The 22775-nt window shown below is 41.1% G+C and overlaps 1 protein-coding gene across 2 annotated transcripts in view; it reads left to right on the forward strand.

Moving 5' to 3' along the window:
- The first annotated feature begins 21384 nt into the window (after positions 1-21384).
- Positions 21385-22775, forward strand: part of IMMP2L (inner mitochondrial membrane peptidase subunit 2) — a 477239-nt gene continuing 475848 nt past the window's right edge. For both annotated transcript variants that reach the window (XM_075727618.1, XM_075727619.1), the window contains exon 1: positions 21385-21519. In XM_075727618.1, the coding sequence (XP_075583733.1) occupies positions 21385-21519 (135 nt within the window). The remainder of the gene's footprint in view (positions 21520-22775) is intronic.

Here is a 22775-nt window from a genome sequence, read left to right on the forward strand (position 1 = left end):
CAAGCAAGGAATTAATACAAAGGGTAAAAGAGCCTCAACATCCTGCTCTCATCAGAGTATTATGGGAAACATGTAAATAAAGAAAACAAATCACTGCCCAGTTTACACTTCATCAAATGCCTAACAACTTGCAGCCAGTTAATTACACACCTTTAAAATGCATGTACAGAAGAAATGATTCAGAAATAAGCTTCTGTAATGAGAAAGGACAGCACAGAAATACTGACTCCACTCAGGTAAATTTAACCCCTTAAATTTGAAAGAATGTACTGTATGTAATAGCAAAGTAACTGTTGGCTGCTTCATGCTAAGCATTTAATAACCACTAATCTACAATGATTGCTCTACATTTGTTTACTGCTAATAACCTTTGTAACTTTTACTACTCACTTAGAAGAAGAGAAGGGTTTACACTTTACACTTAAGAATTGAATGCTGAGTTAGTTACTGTTGATTAAATATGTTGAAGACTATCAAGCGACAAGTAATATTAGGCTGAGTTACTCTCACATTTCCAAATATTTAGGACCCGTGTAGCCCGGTAGCTCAGTAAATACAATATTGCTATGGCTAGTAGCAGAACCTGAGCTTCGTACTGACTTAACAAATCCTCAGGACTCGTTGGGCTTTGCCGAGCTTGCTTTAGCATGCTTGCAACTCTGTTTTACCTGTAACAACAATTTTCTAATGATCAGGTAGTAATTGTCTAATATGCTGATCTCCTCTCTGTGGTGACCAGCGACAGGACTTGAGGAAATGGGATGAAGCTGCATCAGAGGAAGTTCAGACTGGGCATTAGGAAAAGGTTCTTCACTGAGAGGGTGGTCGGTCACTGGAACAGGCTCCCAAGGGAAGTGGTCATGGCACCAAGCCTGCCAGAGTTCAAGGGTGACGCTCTTAGTCGTATTATTTAGTTTTAGGTAGTCCTGCAAGGAGCAGGGAGTTGGACTCGATGATCCTTATGGGTCCCTTCCAACATGAGACATTCTATGAATCTATTATTCTAGATTTTACTTTTGTGTAATCTTGTGTAATTGTGTCATACAACCATAAGTGGTAACGAGTGGTACTTGTTAGAATGAAATGTTTGTGCCCTTACCATAACAATGCAATGCAGGGGATTACAGTCATGGTGTGACAGGAGTCGGGGGAAGTGCAAGATGACACTGGAATCTTCAGGGCTGTAAACAAGTCACTGGCGGTCAGTTAAAAATACACAGACCTGGGAGCTGGGGAAAGCCAGTTCTAGGGATAACAAAGAGAGCAAAGAATTCCCACCACACTGAACCGCACCACACTTAGCATCCATGGAGGCAACAGAAGGGTGAGCATAACCCGGAGACAGAGAGGTGGATGTTAGGAAGTTTGTACAAGAATTTAAACTGTATTACTACTGATTTTTTTTTTTCCTCTAATAGTACTGTTTTCTTTTTCTGTAATTGTTAGATCTGTACTGATAATTCTTTCATTAGCCTGTCAAGATTTTACCTACACTGACAACAGACTCTTGACTTTGCAAATCATGTTTGCTTCTTTTTTTCCTACAACAAGAATTTGAGGGTAATAAGTGTTCCTTAAGGAAAGCCCACACAACTAATTTCTTCATGGAAAGGGTTGTCAAGCATTGGAACAGGCTGCCCAGAGAGGTGGTGAAGTCCCCATCCCTGGAAGTGTTCAAAAAACAGGTAGATGTGGCACTCTGGGACATGGTTTAGTCTAGTCTACCCTTGATTGGTTTAGTGTGGACTTGGTAACGTAGGTTAATGGTTGGACTGGATGATCTTAAGGGTCTTTTCTAACCTAAATGATTCTAAGTTGACCATTATATATTTTGTGCCCTTCAAAGATTACGCCATTTTCACTGACCAATGATAGGATTTCAGGAATCATTTTCTTGTGCTTCAATTCTTCTCTTTTTCCCTGATGGAGAGGTGACTACAGTTTTAAGCTCTGCTGCCTGCCTGACTAACTGGAAGTAAAATCTACTTTATTCTCACCAGGCCGTGTTTCAGTATGGCAGAACGTAAACGATACGTGATGGTCAAAAGAGTATCAACACCAAAGAACAGAAACGTTTGGCCCAAGATCTTTACATGGTAACTTCCATACAGTGTCATAATCAACTCAACCAGGTTTTTTCTTTTTCTGTGTAAGTGAAAAGCACTGAACCACGGGTAAGTGCACAGGTACTAACATCACTCAGGGAGTTTTGGCCTGTGCTCTCACCAGCATTTGGTACCAGCCTTCAGCTGGGTCCCTGGGAACTCTGGCACAGGCAGGGTGGGGTGCTCCTCCTCCCACAGTGAGCACCCTGTACATGTCTACACCTGAGTCATCAAAATGCACTCAGTAGCAACTGAGGAGAAACAGGCTCTTCTAAAACGTACTTTATCTGATTTCTTTGCAACATCCACCTGTGAAAGAGATCAATCCTGTCCTAGGAGGGCCTTAGGTTACCTCCTTGACATACAGGAAATTTAGACAAATAGTTCATATATAGATAGCTATGTTATACACATGTGGGTAGATAACCTGCACTAAATATAAACTTGCATTTGAAAAACCCGCGCAAAAATGAGTGTGTAATCCTTTATCACAAGCCATTATTGGAGCCCATGAGCCAGCAGGGGTTAGGTGCCTAGTCATGTAATAAAATGGAGATGTGTAATAATATAATAATACTGAAGATGCCACGATCGCTTTTTTCCAGTACAATAGCAGGTTTAAGATCTATTGCCCTCTTTTGTGCCACACCATTCATTGCTGCCCTTGGGCCACAGGTCCTTCAAGGCACAGCTGGATGATACGAAGCGCTCATCTGCAATGTCCATTTAAGCAATCAGGCTTCTCCATCTGGTGCCTCCAGTGCCCTTTTTTCACAGAACCTTTTCTGCACTCTCAGACTGTCGGTCCCAGCCCAATATTCTCCTACAACACACACCTCTTCAGGACACTCAACACCACTCCAACATTTATTCCTTTACTATATGGAATAAGACAAACAGGACTTAAATACCCACAGATAGTTGTATCCGCAAATGTATGGTACTTGATTTTAATGCAAAGAGGGTCTTAGGTATCTCCAATAGACTTTCTGTGCTCTTAAAATAGAAAATGAAATTAAGCTAGGGGAAACTGAATCAAGTGTGGTTTTAGCATAAAGCTTGCCGCAGTCTGCTGAGAGTCTTTTAAATGGATACTGTGGTACAAAAGTTCTATGGATTGCCAAGAATGCTTTAACAATACTCTCAGCTGAAAAGCAATTGAAGAGGTGGGTGAAAAGGGCATGCTTTTTCTTTTATTTCAGCCACTGATGCATCACAGCATGGAAGCAGAAAACATTTTGAAAAAAATTCAAGAGCCTTGTACTAAAAAATGGTCTTAGAGTGTGTATTCCAATTCAGTTCATTAATAAGTACTCTATGGTATTTTCTTCTAAGATAGTTGATTCCTATTTCAAAAACTGTGGAGAGAATATTTTACCTGTGTAAAAAGACGTGATCAGACTACAGACACGTATACGTTCATACTTGCATAGCTGAGCTTCAAAGCCAAGATAAGGTCAATTATAAACATAAACAATTTTATATTTGAACCTAAAAATAACATTTTAATAATAAATCACAAATAGCTGACTGCACAGAGTCAGACAGAGGTGTCATCTTAAATAGTTTCTGACAGCAGCCTGACTAGTAGCAGCATCTCCCAGGATCCACGTTAGGGACTAGAGGTAATTTCTATGTGCATAATAACCCTTGGCGGATTTCTCTGCCATGAACTTGCCCATTGACTCTTGAAGGTACATGAACTATCTGGAAAAACCTCTGGCTTCAGACTATACTGGCACCTGCGCTTGTTACCGCAGCTGATAAAAACAACCAGCCACTCTTGACTGTGAAATTACAAACCCTAATGTATCCATTTGCAGTAGACAGGAAAAATCAACCTCCATTCCTGAACATGGGAATACAATGCAGCCAGATCTGCCACGCAGTAGACGTGGTTGCCATCAGTCAGAAATCTGGTATGCACCAGGAAACTCATCAGCTAAACAGAAAACCTGCGTTATTTCTGGGTAGAGTACAATACATGCAGCTTAACACAACTGATGTATACTGAAATATCATGTAAAAACTCCGATATTACGCATTATTATTCAGTTTATTTTTAACTGATTGCAAAAAAAATGGCCACACCGGTAAAGTCCTTGTGTATTGGGAGCTCCTGCATCACTGAAGGCAATGAGGGCCGCTGCAATCCAGCAGCCTCAAGTTTTCAGGGACCCTTACGCGAACTGCAAAGAGAGGGACTGGTAAGTGACGATCAGAGCCAGCACGTTACGTTCTGTAAAGGGCCGTGCCTGCTGCACGGCTGACCCACGGCAGGCCACACGGGCAGCAGCGCCCTGCACCGCCCAGCCCGGGACCACAGGCGGGGTGCAGCCCCCGCCCCGCCGCGGCCGGGACCCCCTCACCCCGCACGGCCCCAGCCGGGCCCGGGCCGCCGTTCCGGGGGCGCGCGGCCGCCTCACGCCGCGGCCAGCACCGCCGCAGCCGTTAGCCCACGTGACCGCCGGCGGCTGGCGCGCGGCGGACGCGCCGCCGGCCCGCCCCGCGCTGGAAGGAGGCAAAGGGTGAGCGGGCCGCAGCGGCGGGGGGGGGGGGGGGGAGGGGGGGGCGGGCGGCGACGGAAGCCGGGCGGGCTCAGAGCGCGGAGAGCCGGGGCGAGGAACGCGTGGCGGGGCGAGGAAGTGGCGGGGGAAAGGGGGGGGGGGTGGGGACGTGCGTGAAGGGGGAGCAGGCGCGGGGAGGGGGGGGAGTGACACATGCCGCGCAGCAGGCCCGACCGCGAGCCCGCCCCGCCCAAGGCGGCCGTTGGGCGGTACGAGGCGGGTGGCGCCCTTCCGGGGAGGGCCCCCGCGGGGCGGGGCGGGGCGCTGAGGGCCGCCCCCTGTGGGCGGGGGCGCGGCGCGGCTGGCGGTGGGGGGTGCGGGGAGGACGAGGCGGGGCGGGAGGCCTCCGCCGGCCCTCTGCTACCGCTACTGGGGGCTGCGGGGCACAGGGCGGGCGGGGCGGCCCCCGGAGCCGCCCGCGGGGTGAGGGTGCTCTCGCTGGCGGCAGTGTGGTGCAATGACGCCCGGCGCGGCCCCGCTGGGGCCACCGGCAGCCGTGGGTCCCTCACCCGCTCCCTGCGGCCCTGCCGCGCCGCGTGTGGAATCCTGGGCGCTGTTTGGTGTGGGACTCCGGCCTTGTCCTTTCCTCCTCTGAATCGCCGAGATAGCGATTCGCTGTGGGAAGGGGGTGGATTAAAAAGAAGCGGCAGAGCTCATAGCGTGAAGCACTGTTCTTTGTAGGATGTGGTGCCTGAGGGGGGGACCTCGTGGCCGCGCTGAGGCGTGGAAATGAAGCGACAGCGAGCGGCGCTCGCCCGTGTAGCGGGGAGCGGGGCCTTGGGCGGGATTTCGTGGTTGTGCCGTGTTCTTGGTCCTGGACTGGGTGCAGTTCTTACTTAAAGTGTTTTCCTGCTTTATTAAATTTCTGCTACATCTTGTGTTTGTCCTATAAGGACTACGGTTAATGGCAGTTCTCTAGCATTCTGATGGAGTGGCTTGCCTGTTACCCTACATCCTGGACATAGAATCATAGAATGCTTTGGGTTGGAAGGGACCTTGAGAGATCATCTCGCCCAACCCCCCTGCAGTGAGCAGGGATTGAACCTGTGAACTTGGCGTTATTAGCACCATGTTCTAACCAACTGAGCTAACCCGGCTGGCCATCTGAGAGAGAAATTATTATTTTGGGTTATAATGATACAACTTATCTTAAAGTGGCTGCTTTTTCATGTCTGGGACTTGCCCTTCAGTCTGTTCTTTGTTTAATGCTTCTCTGTAAAAAGGCCACAACGCTTGAAGCTGAAGAGTTTCAGCCAGTTCCTAGACATGTCTCTGTGGTGGTCTTACTTTTTTTAAGGAAAATTAATTTTTTTGGAAGTCAATGAAAAGCTTGGCTAGAAAAACTGCAGCTGAATGCCAAGTGGACTTTCACCTCATAATACCTTTTAATTAGCCAGCATTCCATTGTGATTCTTTTTCTATCATATAATTGCTGTTCCATTGAACTGGAATTAATTGAGTACATTGAGACACCAAAAAAGGAGCGAGGTGATCTAGGAAAGCTGCTTTACACCTCTCTAGACAACTTTCTTGTACCAGCATGTTTTTATTTTCCTTTTCTCCCCAAAAAGCATACGTCACACATACTTATTCATTGTTCAGTTAGGAAGAAAATAACGATAATTTGCCAACAGAATATGCTTGGAAGACAAAACTTTTTGGGGATTTTCAGGTTAAATGAAATAATTTCTCGAGAAGACTTTGGAATTAGACTTGGATTTTCCAATATGCAGCTTTATAACTGAATCCACAGGCATTTTTTTTAAAAATGTAACACTTTTAACTACTGCGATGGGGAGATTTCTGCGAGTCTTTAAGTTCTTTTATTTTTAAAATTATGGATTCTTCTGTGTAACTTGTATTTGGTTACCAAAATAAATTTGCTCCTGGAATTGATGGGAAATAACTATACACATGGCATAGCAGTGGGTGTTATCCAGATCCATGAGAATAATATTTGAATCATGCTGAACAATAATTTTAAGATGAAAATGGTTTCACAGTCACAGTTGGGACTTTGTGTTGAGATCTTTATAACTTGACCAGTGTGCCACGGATTCCAACTGCTTCAGGAATACCTGGATCCTGATGCTTTCAGTTCAACAGTACATTATCATTTTTAAAACAATGACTATATATTCCACATGATCTGCGCTGCATGATTTTAAGATCCTTCTGGACCAATTAAATTTAGTTGCAGTTCTAATTAGTGGCCAAAACATACCTTTTTTTTTTTCTATGAATTGATAAAAAAATTCTGGAGGTTTCTCATCCTCATTGAAGTCTTGGCAAGAATAAATCCTAGTTCCTATGCATTAGAATTCTTTCTGTTAAAAAGAACTTATTTTCACACTTGAAAATGAGTGATTGAAATTCTAGAACCAAGTTCAGCTGAAAAATGTGTATTTTAATGTTCATATTTTATAAATTGTAAAGCTTGGACAAGCTGAAACCCAAAAGTTTTAGTTATAAATCTAAACCCACTATCAGTGCAGAATGAACATTTGTAGTTTTATAGAAGTCTTTTGTTTGTTCTTCAACTGAAATTATTTAGTTTTTAAAATCGAGAAATACGATTTGGTTCATATATTAGGGAAAGGTACCAATTGTAATTGCCTGGAATGTACACTGCAAGTCCTGAACTGCTCTGGAGAAACCAGACACTGACTTGTATAAATAGTGTGCTGCTCTGCCTGTCAAAGGGATTTTGTACTTTCAACTGGTATGTTTCTGAACTATTATTTAGAGTCTTGGATACAAGGGGGAATGGCCTTTGGAGAATCTGTCTCTTGCTTTGTGAAAAAGTTCCCAGTTTATGCCAGAAATTAATCTGCAAATACTAAAATAAATTTTTGCTTTTCCTATGTAGCTACAGCTGCTTTTACTGTTCTTTTTTTCAATAGAATTATTAATTATGTATTCCTCAGAGTATTTCGGTTTACTTGTTTTGTTTATTCTTCAGCCCTGAGAAGTTTATGTGGCCGTTGAAGTTGTCACAAATCCCAGACTCAAAATCAATATGGTGGTGAATGGTTATTACAGAGTACACTAGGTACGTTCTTAGGAAGTCCCACAGTGACCTCTAATGTTCAAGGATAAAACCTGAGTTGTTAAAATAATGGAAGTTGTTTCAAAGGCACGATTTTGCATATTAGTTTGTACATTCGGTTTATTAATATGCCACAGACAGTAGATCTGTTGGTTCATCAGGTCTTACTGCCAGGTTTCATGGGAATATTATGTTGGGGAGTCAGTTCTAATTCCCCCCTGTTTTGAGCAAGAACGTACAAAGCCGCCTTTACAGTAGTCGTGGGAGAGCTAGTTACTTTTGTGAACTACACTGAAAACGGAAAATACCTTTCAAATATTAAATACATTCTCTCTATTTACTTATACATTCTCTTTTGGAATTATTTATTCATACCATAATAAATATTACGGTCAGTTATTATTGTGTCCTTATATACTCAATGCATACTTGCATTCTTGAAGGATTCGTAGCTGAGAATCTTGTTTCTTATCTTTACTCATTTGATTTTCTATTAGGCTAGAAGAAACTTCCCTGTTTTGTACTGAACTTGTTCTTAATCCAAGTGCAAAAACTTCTAGAAGAGTTTTTTTCTGACAATATTCATGTTTTTGAGTTGAATGCTGTTAGTCTTAGGCTGCTTATTCAATGTTATATGAATTCTTAACATTATATATTTTGGTTAAAACTGAATATTGCCTTTTTTTTTCTTGTTTTTGCCTAAGTTTGATTCTGGATAACCACAACTAACATGACAGTTTCATGGTACTTGAAAGAATCCAGAGAGTTGACTAGAAAAATATGCAAATGAATTAAAAATCAAAGGTTATGCTATTGTTTACTGTAAATATAATTTACAAATTCAGTGAGTTTGGAAACAACACCTCATTTATGCAGTCTACTCGAGACCCAAACATAACAGCAGCTGGTAGTTGTTTGCAAAGGGCACTTCAAATCAATTTATAAAATTAACCTACTTTGCATGTGTTGAATCTTTAAGCTGAAAGGCAACACAGAAGTTTCACTTGCAAGAAGCTAAATATGTGTTATGTTTTTCGCTTAAGTGTGTTCCAAAATTGATGTAATTTAGTACTTTCCTTCAATGTATGTGAATGATTATTAGTTTCTTTGAAGAAAGAAATTTGGAAATTTGTATTTGGAAATACATGATTGTCCATGAGGGTGAAATTCATGTCCTTGAGACATGAAATTAATTGGTAAGAATAAGCAATATGAATTTCTTTCCAGTCACAACCAACATGTGGATTGAGCCTTTGCACATGGGATAGATCCCAGTGATGGCATGTAGTAATATTAGCTTAAAAGAATAATCAGTTCCACACTAAAGTGATTCCCCCCTCCCCCACCCCCCCCCGTAATAATTCTGTGACAGATTAGGTTACTGATTGTTGTGGTTTAAGCTTTTTTGTTTTGATGTGGTTTGTAAGCTGAAGGTTCACTGTGGTGATCTATTTCTTCTGGAAACTTTTATGTATGTTGTAGCTCTGAGAAGATTACAAATTGGTTTTTTTATTGTTGCTGTTCTGTATTGTGGTATACTGGAAAAAATTGTGCATATTTCATAGTGATGGGGCCTATTACATGGAAATCGTAATTGTTTTAATTCAAACTAGAGCATAAGAAAATGGTATATAATGGAGTTGAGGCTAACAAAATCTGCTTTATATTTGGAACAAGTGAAACATCGAGGTATCAGGACAAAATGACTAACCTAGGAGAAACAGAACAGCAGAACATACATGTGTCGCTACTGAAAATGCTGATTAGGTTAGGATTTGCTGCTTCAGTGGTACAACAGTCATTTCCATGGTCTGTGGCGTTTCCAAACTTGCAGTAGAATGGTATTCTTTAATGACTGTGTGCCAGGGAATACAGGGATATTAATATAATGGAGGAATATTGTGAGGAAAACCTGTGTGTAGGGTGTAAATACATTAATGGGACAGAAATTTCACCTCTATGGTGGAATAATACCAGGATGGACTCGTGTTTAATGAAGGGTAAATGAGAGCTCTTTCTGGAACTGGGCAGTATTTTTAAATGAAAACTTACACAGATTAATCTATTTTGATTCTTCTGTGACGTTCATCACCATCGTATCTATGTGCATTAGCCTGTACATGGATAAATTTATATGGATTCAATTAGCCTACTAAAAAGTCTGCATAGTTGCACACTTACAAAAAATTACTGTAATGTAAAAGTTATTGAAATGTATAGCTAAAGTGGGAAATGAGGGTCAGGCTGCATGGCAGTAGTTCTCTCTGGCCTTGTATCGTGAAAGATTGTTGAAAAGGCACATGTTAAAATGATCACACAAATCCTTATACTGAGCAGCATCCTGTTCATCATGGTTGTTAGACCAGGCATAACCTTGTCTTCTAGTTGTACCAGTCTTACTTAAAATAAAAGCCTTTGTGCTTTTTAGGATGCAGCAGAATTGGGCTCATTCATGTGTTTTGGTATTTTCTGTTATAAAAGTCTTCCTTGTTTTCAAACCATATATACCTGAATTCTAGTGTGATGCCATTCATTTATAGAAAAATGCATATTGCGATTGACAGATAAGTTGGTTATTTCAATGGATTATGGAACTGTATATTGTATAGTTACTAATTTCTGAACTAGATCAAATAGGTCATTTCAAACTAACATAGCAGTCTTGGCTGGGTAGTTGTTTTGCATACAGGTTATAATTCCCTTCTTCTTGTTCCCTCACATGCCTTCTTGTAGAAGCACATCAGGGGCCATTTTATTTCCTTTGTGGATGACTGCTAATGCCTTGTTTTTACAGCTATTTTTCCTATCATACTTCTGTGGGTAATTTTTAAGTACCTAGATTTGCAAATATATTGTAACCTGGGGCTTTCTGAATGTTACTTGCTGAGTTTCTGCTGGCTGTTTGATAAACAGTGTCTTCGAATGTGCAGGGAAGTGTAAGAAAAAATAAACATTTTATACATAGAGAGCTATCTAAATAGCATCTCTGCTCCATATGTTGTAGTACCCACGAGAGGCTCATTATAATCCCTGGACCTTTTGTGCACCAAATACTTCAGTCCAGATAATGCTGTGCTCCATCTGCCTTAATCTCTGAGCTGCACAATGTGAAATTCTTAATGCTTTGACCTGCTATATGCTAGCATTTTTGATCTTGGATTTTTCTTTTCCATCTTGCCATTTCAAACAAGTTTTCAAGATTGTTGCTTTGAAGTTTGTCAGTTCTAATGAATTATTCTGTGCTGTTTTTTTTTTTCCCTAAACTGAGGGTAATTTATAAATGCTGATAAGTGTATGCATCTCTAAATTATTTTTACTGTGTTTTACGTGTTTGATTTTGTTGCACCACCTTTTAAGTGTTCTGATTTGTTGGTTTTATTCAAGGTGTCACTGACTGGGCAGAGATCCAGAAATATGTGGTGGTGAAATCATTTTTTTAGCAAAGAATCCTTTGCTTGCTCCACTGACATACATTTAAACCTGCTGCATATTTAGCTGTCAGCATAAAACAGGCATAGCACTGGATGTCAGAATTTTACTCTGGAAATATAATGCTCTTAAAATCTACAGATACTTTAGAAATCTTTTCAATTTTATACCAGAGAGTTCCACTCAGTATCATTAAACATTGGTACCTCACAGAGATCTTATTTTTAGAGAGCACTTGAACCAGCTTTTACTTACTGAATTATTACTTGGATGAATTTACAATTTTTGAGCAGTATATATGATTACCATCTTTTATTGCTTATATATTACGAAATCATGTTATGTCTTCCAAACTTGTTGGCATATCTTTATATACCTATGAAATAATTACTGCTTGTTCTTAACTTTTTTTGTTGGCTGTTACTGTCCCACACTTTTTTAGATTCTATATAATTAGTTTTAAAGCTGTTAAAAAGTTGACTATCCGTTCTGGAGGGTATTCTTCTTTAAAAAATAAATAAAATGTAATCTAAAGGAGCATTAGAAGTAACTTTGTAACCTCAGATTCTAAACATAAAGTAGATTAGAGACTTGGAAGTACTTAATTTCAACCTTGCTAAAATTTGTAATTCACTTTGAATGTTGGACATAAAAATTTTTATATATATGACAGGCACGTGTGAGATTTATGCATTTTTTAAATTAACCCATTCATTAATTTGGTATAGAAAAATACAAATACAAAATAATAGATATATTGCTATAATATAAATATAAAATAAATGTAAGCTAGAAAAATTCTATATTATAAATACAAAATTTCTCTATAATATACAGAAAAATGTATCAAATTGAAATATTAGAAAGTTATGGCAATATTTCCTTCAGTAGTTTTCACAAATTTTCTCAAACTGAATATGTTTTCTAAGAAAATAGTTAACTAGAGCATATTGAGGTTATAAAATATAATGTCTAAGAGCAGAATATTACCTCCAGGACTAATATCTATCTAATGTTGTCCTGGTTTCATCTGGGATAGAGTTAATTTTCTTCCTAGTGGCTGGCATAGTGCTTGTTTTGGATTTAGTAGGAGAAGAATGTTGATAACACACTGATGTTTTAGTTGTTGCTAAGTACTGCTTATGCTACTCATGGACTTTTCAGCTTCCCATGCTCTGCCAGGTGCACAAGAAACTGGGAGGGGGCACAGCCAGGATAGTTGATCCAAACTGACCAAAGGGCTATTCCATACCATATGACGTCATGCTCAGTATAGAAACTGGGGGCAGTTGGCCAGGGGACAGCGATCGCTGCTTGGGGACGGGCTGGGCGTTGGTTGCTGGGTGGTGAGCACTTGCATCACTTGTTTTTCCTGGGTTTTATTTCTCTCTCTCTCTCTCGTTTTCCTTTTCATTGCAATTATTATTATCATTATTATTATTTTATTTTGATTATTAAACTGTTCTTATCTCAACCCATGAGTTTTCTTACTTTTGCTCTTCCAATTCCCGCCCCCATCCCACTGGAGCGGGAGGATGAGTGAGCAGCTCTTGTGGTGCTTGGTTGCTGAATGGGGCTAAACCGCAACAGTCCTTTTCGGTGACCAACGTGGGGCCTGAAGTGTTTAAGATAATAACAGATTAACTGGAATTTATTGAGGAATTTGTATGTGTTAGTAGTTGCAGGTCACAATATTGATTCATCTGTTTGTGGTCTTAGTATATCTGATCTGCACCATGTTCCCTTTTTTGTTGTACATGTTAAGGATTGGTGGTGTTTTTTGCAGTTTGCTGTGCTCTACAGTGATTAGTGATGTTTTGCCTGGGAGATTTGTTATTAAAACACTGACCTTGAGCTTTATCTGGTATTTAAGCTTTGTACTGAAGCTGTTAATGTACTTCGGGTACCATCTCCTGGAGACAATTAGCAATTATACTTCTTCTTCTGAGAGGTTTTTAATGGAAGAAATACAGGATGGCACCTTCGCTACCTTTTTCTGTGATGTTTCCTCCTTCATTATAATAGCTTTTCAGTATTTTGAACATCCTTGGACAGTTAAGATACTCCTATTGGTATTACTTGGGAATATTGTCTCGGTTTTGTCTACGGTTAATAAGCAATTTAAGAATATCATCCAGAGATCTGCCCCAAGGCTGGATAGTTATGAGTGGCAGGGTGTGTGGGATAGCATGGTCAAATGCCTAGGATGGTGGGCACCTCCAGTGTTTTGGAACTTCACCCCTGAACAAGTGCAGAATCCTGAAAAATTGGTAGAATATTTGGAAAAAGTATGCTGTCATCCTGGCAACTCCAAAGACACAAATCACTGAAATGTGCTGGGGCCTGTCCCATGCCTACTGGGCCCTGTTCAACACTATTCAGTACCCTCAAGGGGAAGAGAGGGTGTCTGGATCTGATGACAAAACAACAGGCACTGCGGCTACTCCAACCCCAGCCACAGGCACTGCAGCTGCTCCAGGGAACCAACCTGTGCTGTTATCAGTCACCCCTATACACAAGAAGAAATCTTGGAAGCGAAAGTCAGTTCATTTAGAAAGGGATGATGAAAAAGCAGGGCCATCACAAGGAGAGGAGGAGGAAGAAGAACAACTCATAAATGAGGTGGAAACCACCTGATCCCTATCCTTGATTGAGCTGCGAGATAAGCGAAAAGATTTCAGCTGTCATCCAGGCGAGCGCATTGTCACCTGGCTGCTCCAATGCTGGGATAATGGGGCCAGTAGCCTGGAATTAGAGGGTAAGGAAGGCAAGCAGCTGGGATCCCTTTCTAGGGAAGAGGGCACTGACAAAGCGATTGGAAAAGGGGCACAAGTCTGTAGCCTCTGGAGGTGACTCCTGTCAGGTATGAAGGAAAGATATCCCTTCAAGGAAGATGTTATATGTCACCCAGGCAAATGGACCACTACAGTATCCAGTACCTGAGGGAATTAGCCATGCTGGAGGTGATTTATAGTGACCTGAACAACAAGCAGTTATCCAAAGATCCAGATGAAGTCTGGAGCACATGACCCATGTGGCAGAAGTTGGTATGGAGTGCACCAGCTTTGTATGCCAACTCATTGGCAGTAACGACCTGGAAAGATGGAGAAGGACAAATGGTGGATGAATTGGCTGGCCAACTCAGCAATACGAAGAAAGTCTCTCTTCCTCCCTACAGGCCTGTGTCTTGGCTGTGGAGAAACTGTCCCAGGGGGTCCAGCAACTCTAAGAAGATATGTCCTACTCCCCACCTGTATGACCAGTATCTCAGCTATTAGGAGTAAGCGTTCCTCTGCTCAAGAGAGAGGATATAGTGGGTACACACCATGGGCGACCCTATGGTTTTATCTGCCTGACCACAGAGAGGACATGAGGAAGTGGGATGGAAAATTCACCTCGACCCTAGAGGCACGGGTGCATGAGTTGCAAGGAAAAACAATCACAAAAGGGGGTTCTTCCAGGAAAATTGCAGCTCCAGTTTCCAGTGAGCAGTTCCCCAGACAAAGTAGAAGGGCTGATCTTATTCCTGATCTTAATAAAGGGACTCCTGACTCATATTTACAAGAAGTGAGTAACGAATACTATGACCAGGATTAGAGGGGCGCTGCCTCCAGCCAGGTGGAGGAAAGGGACAACTGGGTTTGCTGGATGGTGTGGATTTGATGGCCTGGCACATCACACCTACAGGAGTATAAGGCTCTAGTGGACACCGGTGCACAGTGTAACCTAATGCCATCAAGCTATAGAGGGGCAGGACCAATCTGTATTTCTGGAGTGACAGGAGGATCCCAACAGTTAACTGTACTGGAGGCCGAAGTAAGCCTAACTGGGAATGAGTGGCAGAAGCACCCCATTATGACTGGGCAAGATGCTCCATGCATCCTTGGCATAGACTACCTCAGGAGAGGGTATTTCAAGGACCCAAAAGGGTACCGGTGGGCTTTTGGTATAGCTGCCTTGGAGGCAGAGAAAATGAAACAATTGTCCACCTTGCCCGGTCTCTCAGAGGACCCTTCTGTTGTGGGGTTGTTCAGGGTTGAAGACCAACAGGTGCCAGTTTGCTACCACAACAGTGCACCAGTGGCAATATCGCACCAACTGAGACTCCCTGATTCCCATCCATAAGCTGAATTGTCAACTGGAGAGCCAGGGAGTGATCAGCAAGACTCGCTCACCCTTTAACAGTCCCATATGGCCAGTGCAAAAGTCTAATGGGGAGTGAAGACTAACAGTGGACTATCGTGGCCTGAACGAAGTCACACTACCACTGAGTGCTGCCATGTCGGACATACTAGAACTTCAATATGAATTGTAGTCAAAGGCAGTCAAATGGCATGCTACAACTGATATTGCTAATGTGTTCTTCTCCATCCCTTTGGCAGCAGAGTGCAGGCCACAGTTTGCTTTCACTTGGAGGGGTGTTCGGTACACCTGGAATTAACTGCCCCAGGGGTGGAAGCATAGCCCCACCATTTGCCATGGACTGATCCAGATGGCACTAGAACAGGGTGAAGCTCCAGAACATTGCAATGCGTTGATGACATCATCGTGTGGGGCAACAGAGCAGAAGAAGTTTTTGAGAAAGGGAAGAAAATAGTCCACATCCTTCTGAAGTCCGATATGTAGCTCAAGGGGATTTGATTTTGGGTGAGAATAGCCAATGAACTGAATGATATGATGTTGATTGCTATATAACTGTGTGTCATCACTATTAGGGTTGCTATATACCATATCAATGGTATTACAGCAAGAATCACTCAGACTAATGAAGAATCAACTTTGATGAAACTGAGCAAAGTGCAGTGGTGATGGAACCAGAACTGGCTTCAGCTTGCAAAAGTCCAATGCCACACACCATCTCTCCTGCCCTGAAAGACTGTTAGGACAGATAGGACAGATGGAGCCCAAAGTCATGGACTAAATGAACTTAGTGAACATTTTAGAGGAATGGCCCATAGGCTAAGGGAATGTGTGTATATATCAAAAGACACCAAAAGTGGTTGTGATTAATTGGAATGTACTGGAAAGGGTAGGACCTGGGCATGATGTAGATGGTATAGGATAAGGGGTGGATGCTGTCCTGGTTTCAGCTGGGATAGAGTTAATTTTCTTCCTAGTAACCGGCGTAGTGCTGTGTTTCAGACTTAGTATGAGAATAATGTTGATAACACACTGATGGTTTAGTTCTTGCTAAGTGGTGTTTATACTAGTCAAGGACTTTTTCAGCTTCCCATGCTCTGCCAGGTGCACAAGAAACTGGGAAGGGGCACAGCCAGGACAGCTGATCCAAACTGGCAAAGCAATATTCCATACCATATGATGTCATGCTCAGTATATAAGCTGCGGGGAGTTGCCCGGGGGGCAGGGATCGCTGCTTGGGGACGAGCTGGGCGTTGGTTGGTGGGTGGTGAGTGGTTGCATCACTTGTTTTTCCTTGGTTCTCTCTCTCTCTCTCTCTCTCGTTGTTTCCCTTTTCATTATTGTTATAATATTTCAATTATTAAACTGTTTTTTTCTCAACCCATGAGTTTTCTTACTTTTGCTCTTCCATTTCTCTCCCCTGTCTCACTGGGAGGGGAGGGTGAGTGAGTGGCTCTGTGCTGCTTGGTTGATCACTGGGTCTAAACCACAACAATTGTTTTCTTTATTTTTAAACAAATACTCCAACCAGAAAATTACTTGGTTTTTTTTTAAAAAAAAAGGTAAGGATCTTTGTTGTGTCTACTCTTTATTACCCTAAATTCTTTCTTTTGACTGCTGTAAATGCTTATCATTACTTTTTTCCCTTCTTTTCTCCTAAGACCACTTAAGTATAAGAAAAGAAATCACTGCACATTTTAATCAAACAGTATTTATCAGTTGAGATTACCCATTCATGTGTACAGTTATTGGTAGAAGATAATGCTGCAAACTGTCTTTCTGCTGCCCACGTTCAAGCTCTTCCCCTGTGGCAATGCAGGACAGCTTGAAAGAGTGATGGGTAACTTTCCATCTATTGGTAGTTGGATGATGAACTGTTGTGTCAGCAGTTGCATGGCAACTCTTCATGTGCATATACTTATCCTGTGGTAAATGCTTGTCTGTGTTTTTGGAGGGGAAAGCCTATGAAATAGACCTGGCAAAAATGTTCGTACTGTACAATGAGATACTGACATGTAGTAACTTCTTACCGTTGTGCTAAAAATGTTTTGTTATATGGAAAGACTTAAATGTTAAAGGCGGATTTGTTTTTAAGTAGTTCTCAAACTGTTTAAAATGTGTGTGCATATGTTTACTATCTTTTGGTAAGAAGGGCTTCTCAGTAGAGTAGGGTAATCTACAGGCCTGCTCCATATATGTCCTGGGGAAAAGCTGTCCCTTACTGTGGGAAGTGGGGAATGAGAAAACCTTCAGAATGTAGTGTGCGACTGGAAATGAAGGATTCATCTTGGTGTGGATTGAAGATAGTGGTTTGATCAGTTGGCTAGTGAAGGGAGGGAGGAAGGGAGGAAGGACAATTCAGGGCAAATAGAGAGTCCTTCAGCACAACAGCTGTTGTTGGCTTTGGTGGCTTTGCAAATCAATTGCTTGTAGGGGTGCTGCTGGTGTTTTCCCCCTCATATTTATTCATACTGTGCCTTGTAATACTGCATGTGTCTATGCACAAAAGTAGGACCTGAACTCTCAGCTTTGTCCACAGCTGCTTGATACTCCCGGTGTTGCCTTGGCCAAGTGAGGTACTCAGAATGTAGCATTTTGTCTTAACTGTTTTAACCTGGTTGCTAGATTCTGTGTCACTATTAATTAGCTTGTAATTCCAGGAGCATATGGTTGGTCTCCTGTGGATTGTCTGACCAATTACTTTTCTTCAGATACTAGATTTTTCTGTAGATACCAGCATGGGGCTTTTGCAAGAAGTTTATAACAAGATCTGTCAATGGATTTAGTAGAAGGGAATGGGTGATCATTCACGCTTCATTATTAATGAAAAATACGTTTAACTATGAGGAATTTAAAGAGTAAGTAAATTCATCTGATTTCTTAAAAAAAAATCATAAATCAGTCATATTGTGATACATGTCAGGCAATGTCTTTCAGCTCAAAGAGTGACTGTAGAGAGCATGGTGGACATGTTTGTGGGCAAGGTCTCAAAACTGTGTTTTGAGGCTGACATTGCTGTTGGAGTGGAAAAGTCCTGAGATACGCCAAACCTCATAGCAGAGGAGTAGAATTCCAACCAGAAAACTCGAGAGGCAAAGTTCAGAATCAGTGGGTTGAGAGAAAGGTGTTGAGTTATGTAAAATGGTACAGTTTGTTAAATGGTAGACAAAAACCTGATTTTGAGAGATTCTGTTTTTATGTAGAATAAAAGGTAAATCTGTGCCAGCTGAGGCAATAGTCTCTTTTGGTGGATTGGTTCCAATAAGGAGTTCTTAAACGATAAGCTGAAAGTAAAGCATTTTAACATTTGTCTTGAATTGATGAGGTTTTCTGTTTCACAACCTATTTTAGATTCTTTGTGAAAGCTGTTGATGCAAATTGAAAATCTTTTCATGAAATGTGCGGAAAGAAAATATAATCGAATTACAAGCATTAAGTACATCTAGTCTTTTTACTAATTAAACTTGTGTTATGAGCAAGAGTTATAGATGATGGTGAAGTATTTCCACTTTAAAAAAAAAAAAAGTAAAAGAGATTTAAAACTTTGTGAAGGTGAATGTCAGAAGTAGTAGTAGAGATGTTCCTGTCTTGTAGAAGACAGATCTTGTCATTGCAAAGCTATTAATATCTATAAAGAATTTTACTGAAGAATATGCTGATGGCTTACTTTGTAGAACTGGGTTTCCTCTCTTAAATGTAATCCTGTATGGAATTAAGTAGCCATATCTGTGACGGAAATACTGCTTTCAATACTATTTCATCAGAGTGATTTGAGTTTGTATTTTACATACAGATAGTTCATCACTTCCATATTTCTGAAAATGCAACAGAGAAAAAATGGTTTCACAATAGTGAAATTCTAAATAGTCTATTTGTAAGAGGGTTGAATGAAACTGCATGTATTTATGTTTTCCATTACTTTGGTTGAAAAATAATTCTGTGTTCTTGAATATAAACACACTGAAAAACTCCACAGTTCAGGGCACAGTCTGTTTTCTCCTTCTATTACTGTCTGTTGGAGTTAGGATGTGATAGAGGGAGCAGGGACTCCACAAACTCATCTTGTGTAGGGGGATTCATTAGGTGGAAACAACAGTTTAAATTGGATTTTCCAATAGGTGAAGGACAGCATTACTTATAATGAAACTGATGTTACGTAAAATACGTCTTGTACCTTTGCAGCAGTACCTGGGTACTCAGCTTGCTTTTCAGAGGTAATACAATGAAACAACTTGTATTTCAGTGTACTTTGTACCTATTTTTAAAGAATGTTCAGTGGTTCAGGGCTAAATAAATAGATGGGAGACAGAATAATAAATGGTGAGTTGGAGTGGAATATCCCATGTGTCATTACTTAGCTGCCTAGCCTGCCAATATGCTTCTAACTTTCTGATGTAGTAGTGAACAAGGAGTCGTGTTACCATGTGTCCCTATGATATACGTGAAAATTTGAATTGATTTTACATGTTTGCAGTTACCACAAGTGTGGAAGTGATGCATTTGTGCATATCTATGTGTGAAAATACTTAATAAAGAAATGGTAATGTGTTGCAAATAGTCAGCTTTTCCTTACATAACATTATCCATCTTTGAGTGTCATGAATTAATAATTACCAGTGTATATAGAGAAAATTATTTACAGAATTTTAGAATAGAATAAATAGAGTATTTTCAGTTGGAAGGGACCTACAACGATCATCTAGTCCAACTGCCTGACCACTTCAGGGATGACCGAAAGTTAAAGCATGTTATTAAGGGCACTGTCCAAATGCCTCTTAAACACTGACAGGCTTGGGGCACTGACCACCTCTCTAGGAAGCCTGTTCCAGTGTCTGACCACCCTGTCGGTAAAGAAGGGTTTCCTAATGTCCAGTCTAAACCTCCCCTGGTGCAGCTTTGAACCATTCCCACGTGTCCTGTCACTGGATACCAGGGAGAAGAGATCAGCACCTCCCTCTCTGCTTCCCCTCCTTAGGAAGCTGTAGCGAGCAATGAGGTCGCACCTCAGCCTCCTTTTCTCCAAACTAGACAAGCCCAAAGTCCTTAGCCCCTCCTCACAGGAGATGCCTCCCAGCCCTTTCACCAGCTTTGCTGCCCTCCTCTGGATGCATTCGAGTACCTTCACATCCTTCTTAAATTGCAGTGCCCAGAACTGCAGACAGTATTCAAGGTGAGGCCGCACCAGTGCTGAGTACAGCGGGATAATCCCCTCTTTTGGCTGGCTGGTTATGCTGTGTTTGATGCCCCCCAGGATGCGGTTTGCCCCCTTGGCTGCCAGGGCACGCTGCTGACTCGTATTGAGCCTGCTGTCGACCGGCACCCCCAGATCCCTTTCTGCAGGGCTGCTCTCCAGCCACTCCTCTCCCAATTTATACCTGTGCCCAGCATTACTACATCCTAGGTGCAGAATCTGGCATTTGGACTTGTTAAATTTCATCCCACTAATCACAGCCCAGTGCTAGATCCCTCTTGCAAGGCCTGTTGTTCCTCAAGAGAGTCAACAGCACCTCCCAGTTTGGTGTCATGAGCAAACTTGCTAATGGTGCATTCAACTCCTGTATCTAGATTGTTGATATTGAACAGAACTGGCCCTAGAAATGAACCCTGAGGAACACTGCTGGTGACCAGATTTTGGTTGTAAACTCCAACTGAAGGCTGTGTAATTGGTTATTTCAATCTAGTTGATGGGTTGTTTTTTTTTTTTTTTTTTTTTTTTTCAGAAGTACATAATTAGATTTTGTCTGGTTATATCAGTTTGCTTCTTGCTTAGCTGAACTGTTATCATTGAGTCATTTTTATCAAGTACTTCTGATAGCACAGGATCGCAAGAAATGGTCAAATTAGCTAAAGGGTAAATGTCAAGTATCAAGCTCTCTTCTGTAGGGTAGACTTTTAAATTCTGATGAAGATTTCTTTCTTTTTCATTCTCATGTACGGGTTCATTTTTTTTTACTGTGGATATTGGGAGACCCTAACAGATAATGTAATTATCTTATTCTTAACTGCTCCGTGTTGGATTGCTACAATGTTGTTGTTACTTAAAATTTGTTTTATAACAACTTTTTTTTCCCATTTTCTTCATCTTTTTCAGATTATGGCACAGGCTCAAGGTTTGGGGAAGAGATACATTAAAGCCTTTTTTAAAGGTTTCTTTGTTGCTGTTCCGGTAACGGTGACTTTCCTGGATAGAGTTGCCTGTGTAGCAAGGGTGGAAGGAGCATCAATGCAGGTATTGTTGGAAATGCCTTTTGTGTATCAGGAGATTAAAAAGTGGCTGTCCACTGACAATAGCAAGGTGGAAAAAAATCTTTTTCTCAACTGTTATTAAATGACCACATTATAGTCCAGAATAGTTTAATTTTGACTTTGTTAAACAAATACCTTTATGATGTGAAAAGAAAAGCTTTTAAGAACAAAACATGCCAAAATTCTGTCTCAGTAAAAGAAAAATATATAGATAAATAGTGATAAAGGTACGTATTTTTGATCTCTTCCTAGTCACTTAAAGTTTTCTTTTTTGAGCACTACTTTTTGTCTCTTGGGATTGAATTGATGACTCACAAAGAGGTTTTATTAATTTTTAGTAGCTGTGTTACAGTAATTGTAAGGCAAAACTGGTTCTTGCTATATTTGCTCTTACTGATGAACAAGTATGGCACCATTTCAGTGAAGAATACTGAAAATGGCCTGAACCTAATATGAATACCTATGCTTACCAGGAAGTAAGTATCAGTTCACTGTTTTTACTTTGGTTATACTGAATGTTTATGCAGTGTAAGCAAATAAATATAAATAGGCTGTGTAACATTTAGAAGATAAATACTCATGGTAGTGAACAGCTACTTTGTTTTCTCTATTACTGGGACTTGAAAAATATGTTGTAATGTAGTTAGCCAATTTTTGTATTGTTACTTTGCATTTTAAATCATATGCACTGCCTATTGCTGTGCATCACCAATGATAACTATAATTTATTTTGTTCCAATGTTGCAACATTCCAATTAGCAGAGACTAAGGATTTGATTCTCAAGATGCCAAGCCCTCTTTTCTGATTATGTGAGTAAGCTCAGAACCTTGAAGAGAGGTTTCACAGCAATCAAGACCAGCTGCTGAAGTTTGAATTGTGCAGCATGCACACAGAAAAAACTTGGGTAGAACCTGGGCTTGGCTGATTTATGTTTAATTCTGTGGAAAGGCATGGGGTGATTAACCTCTGTCAAGAGTCCTCTGTCAAGAAACCTTACCTGGTCTAGAAGGCAGCTCTCACATCGACAATAGGGACCAAAGTAAAATCATTGCACTCCAGTAATTCTACAGCCTATGACCAGAAGTTAGGTGTAACATAAGTTACCTTTGCCCTTTTCATGAATGTTATTCTGAATATCATTGATGACCAATCAAAGGTAGGAGAATCTCGGGGCTTACAGTTGCAGAGCCAGAAATTTGCTCTAGAAAGGAGGAGAGGAATGGGAAACTGGGAAAAAG

This window comes from Pelecanus crispus, chromosome 1, assembly GCF_030463565.1.
Source record: "Pelecanus crispus isolate bPelCri1 chromosome 1, bPelCri1.pri, whole genome shotgun sequence".
In the NCBI taxonomy this organism is placed as follows: domain Eukaryota; kingdom Metazoa; phylum Chordata; class Aves; order Pelecaniformes; family Pelecanidae; genus Pelecanus; species Pelecanus crispus.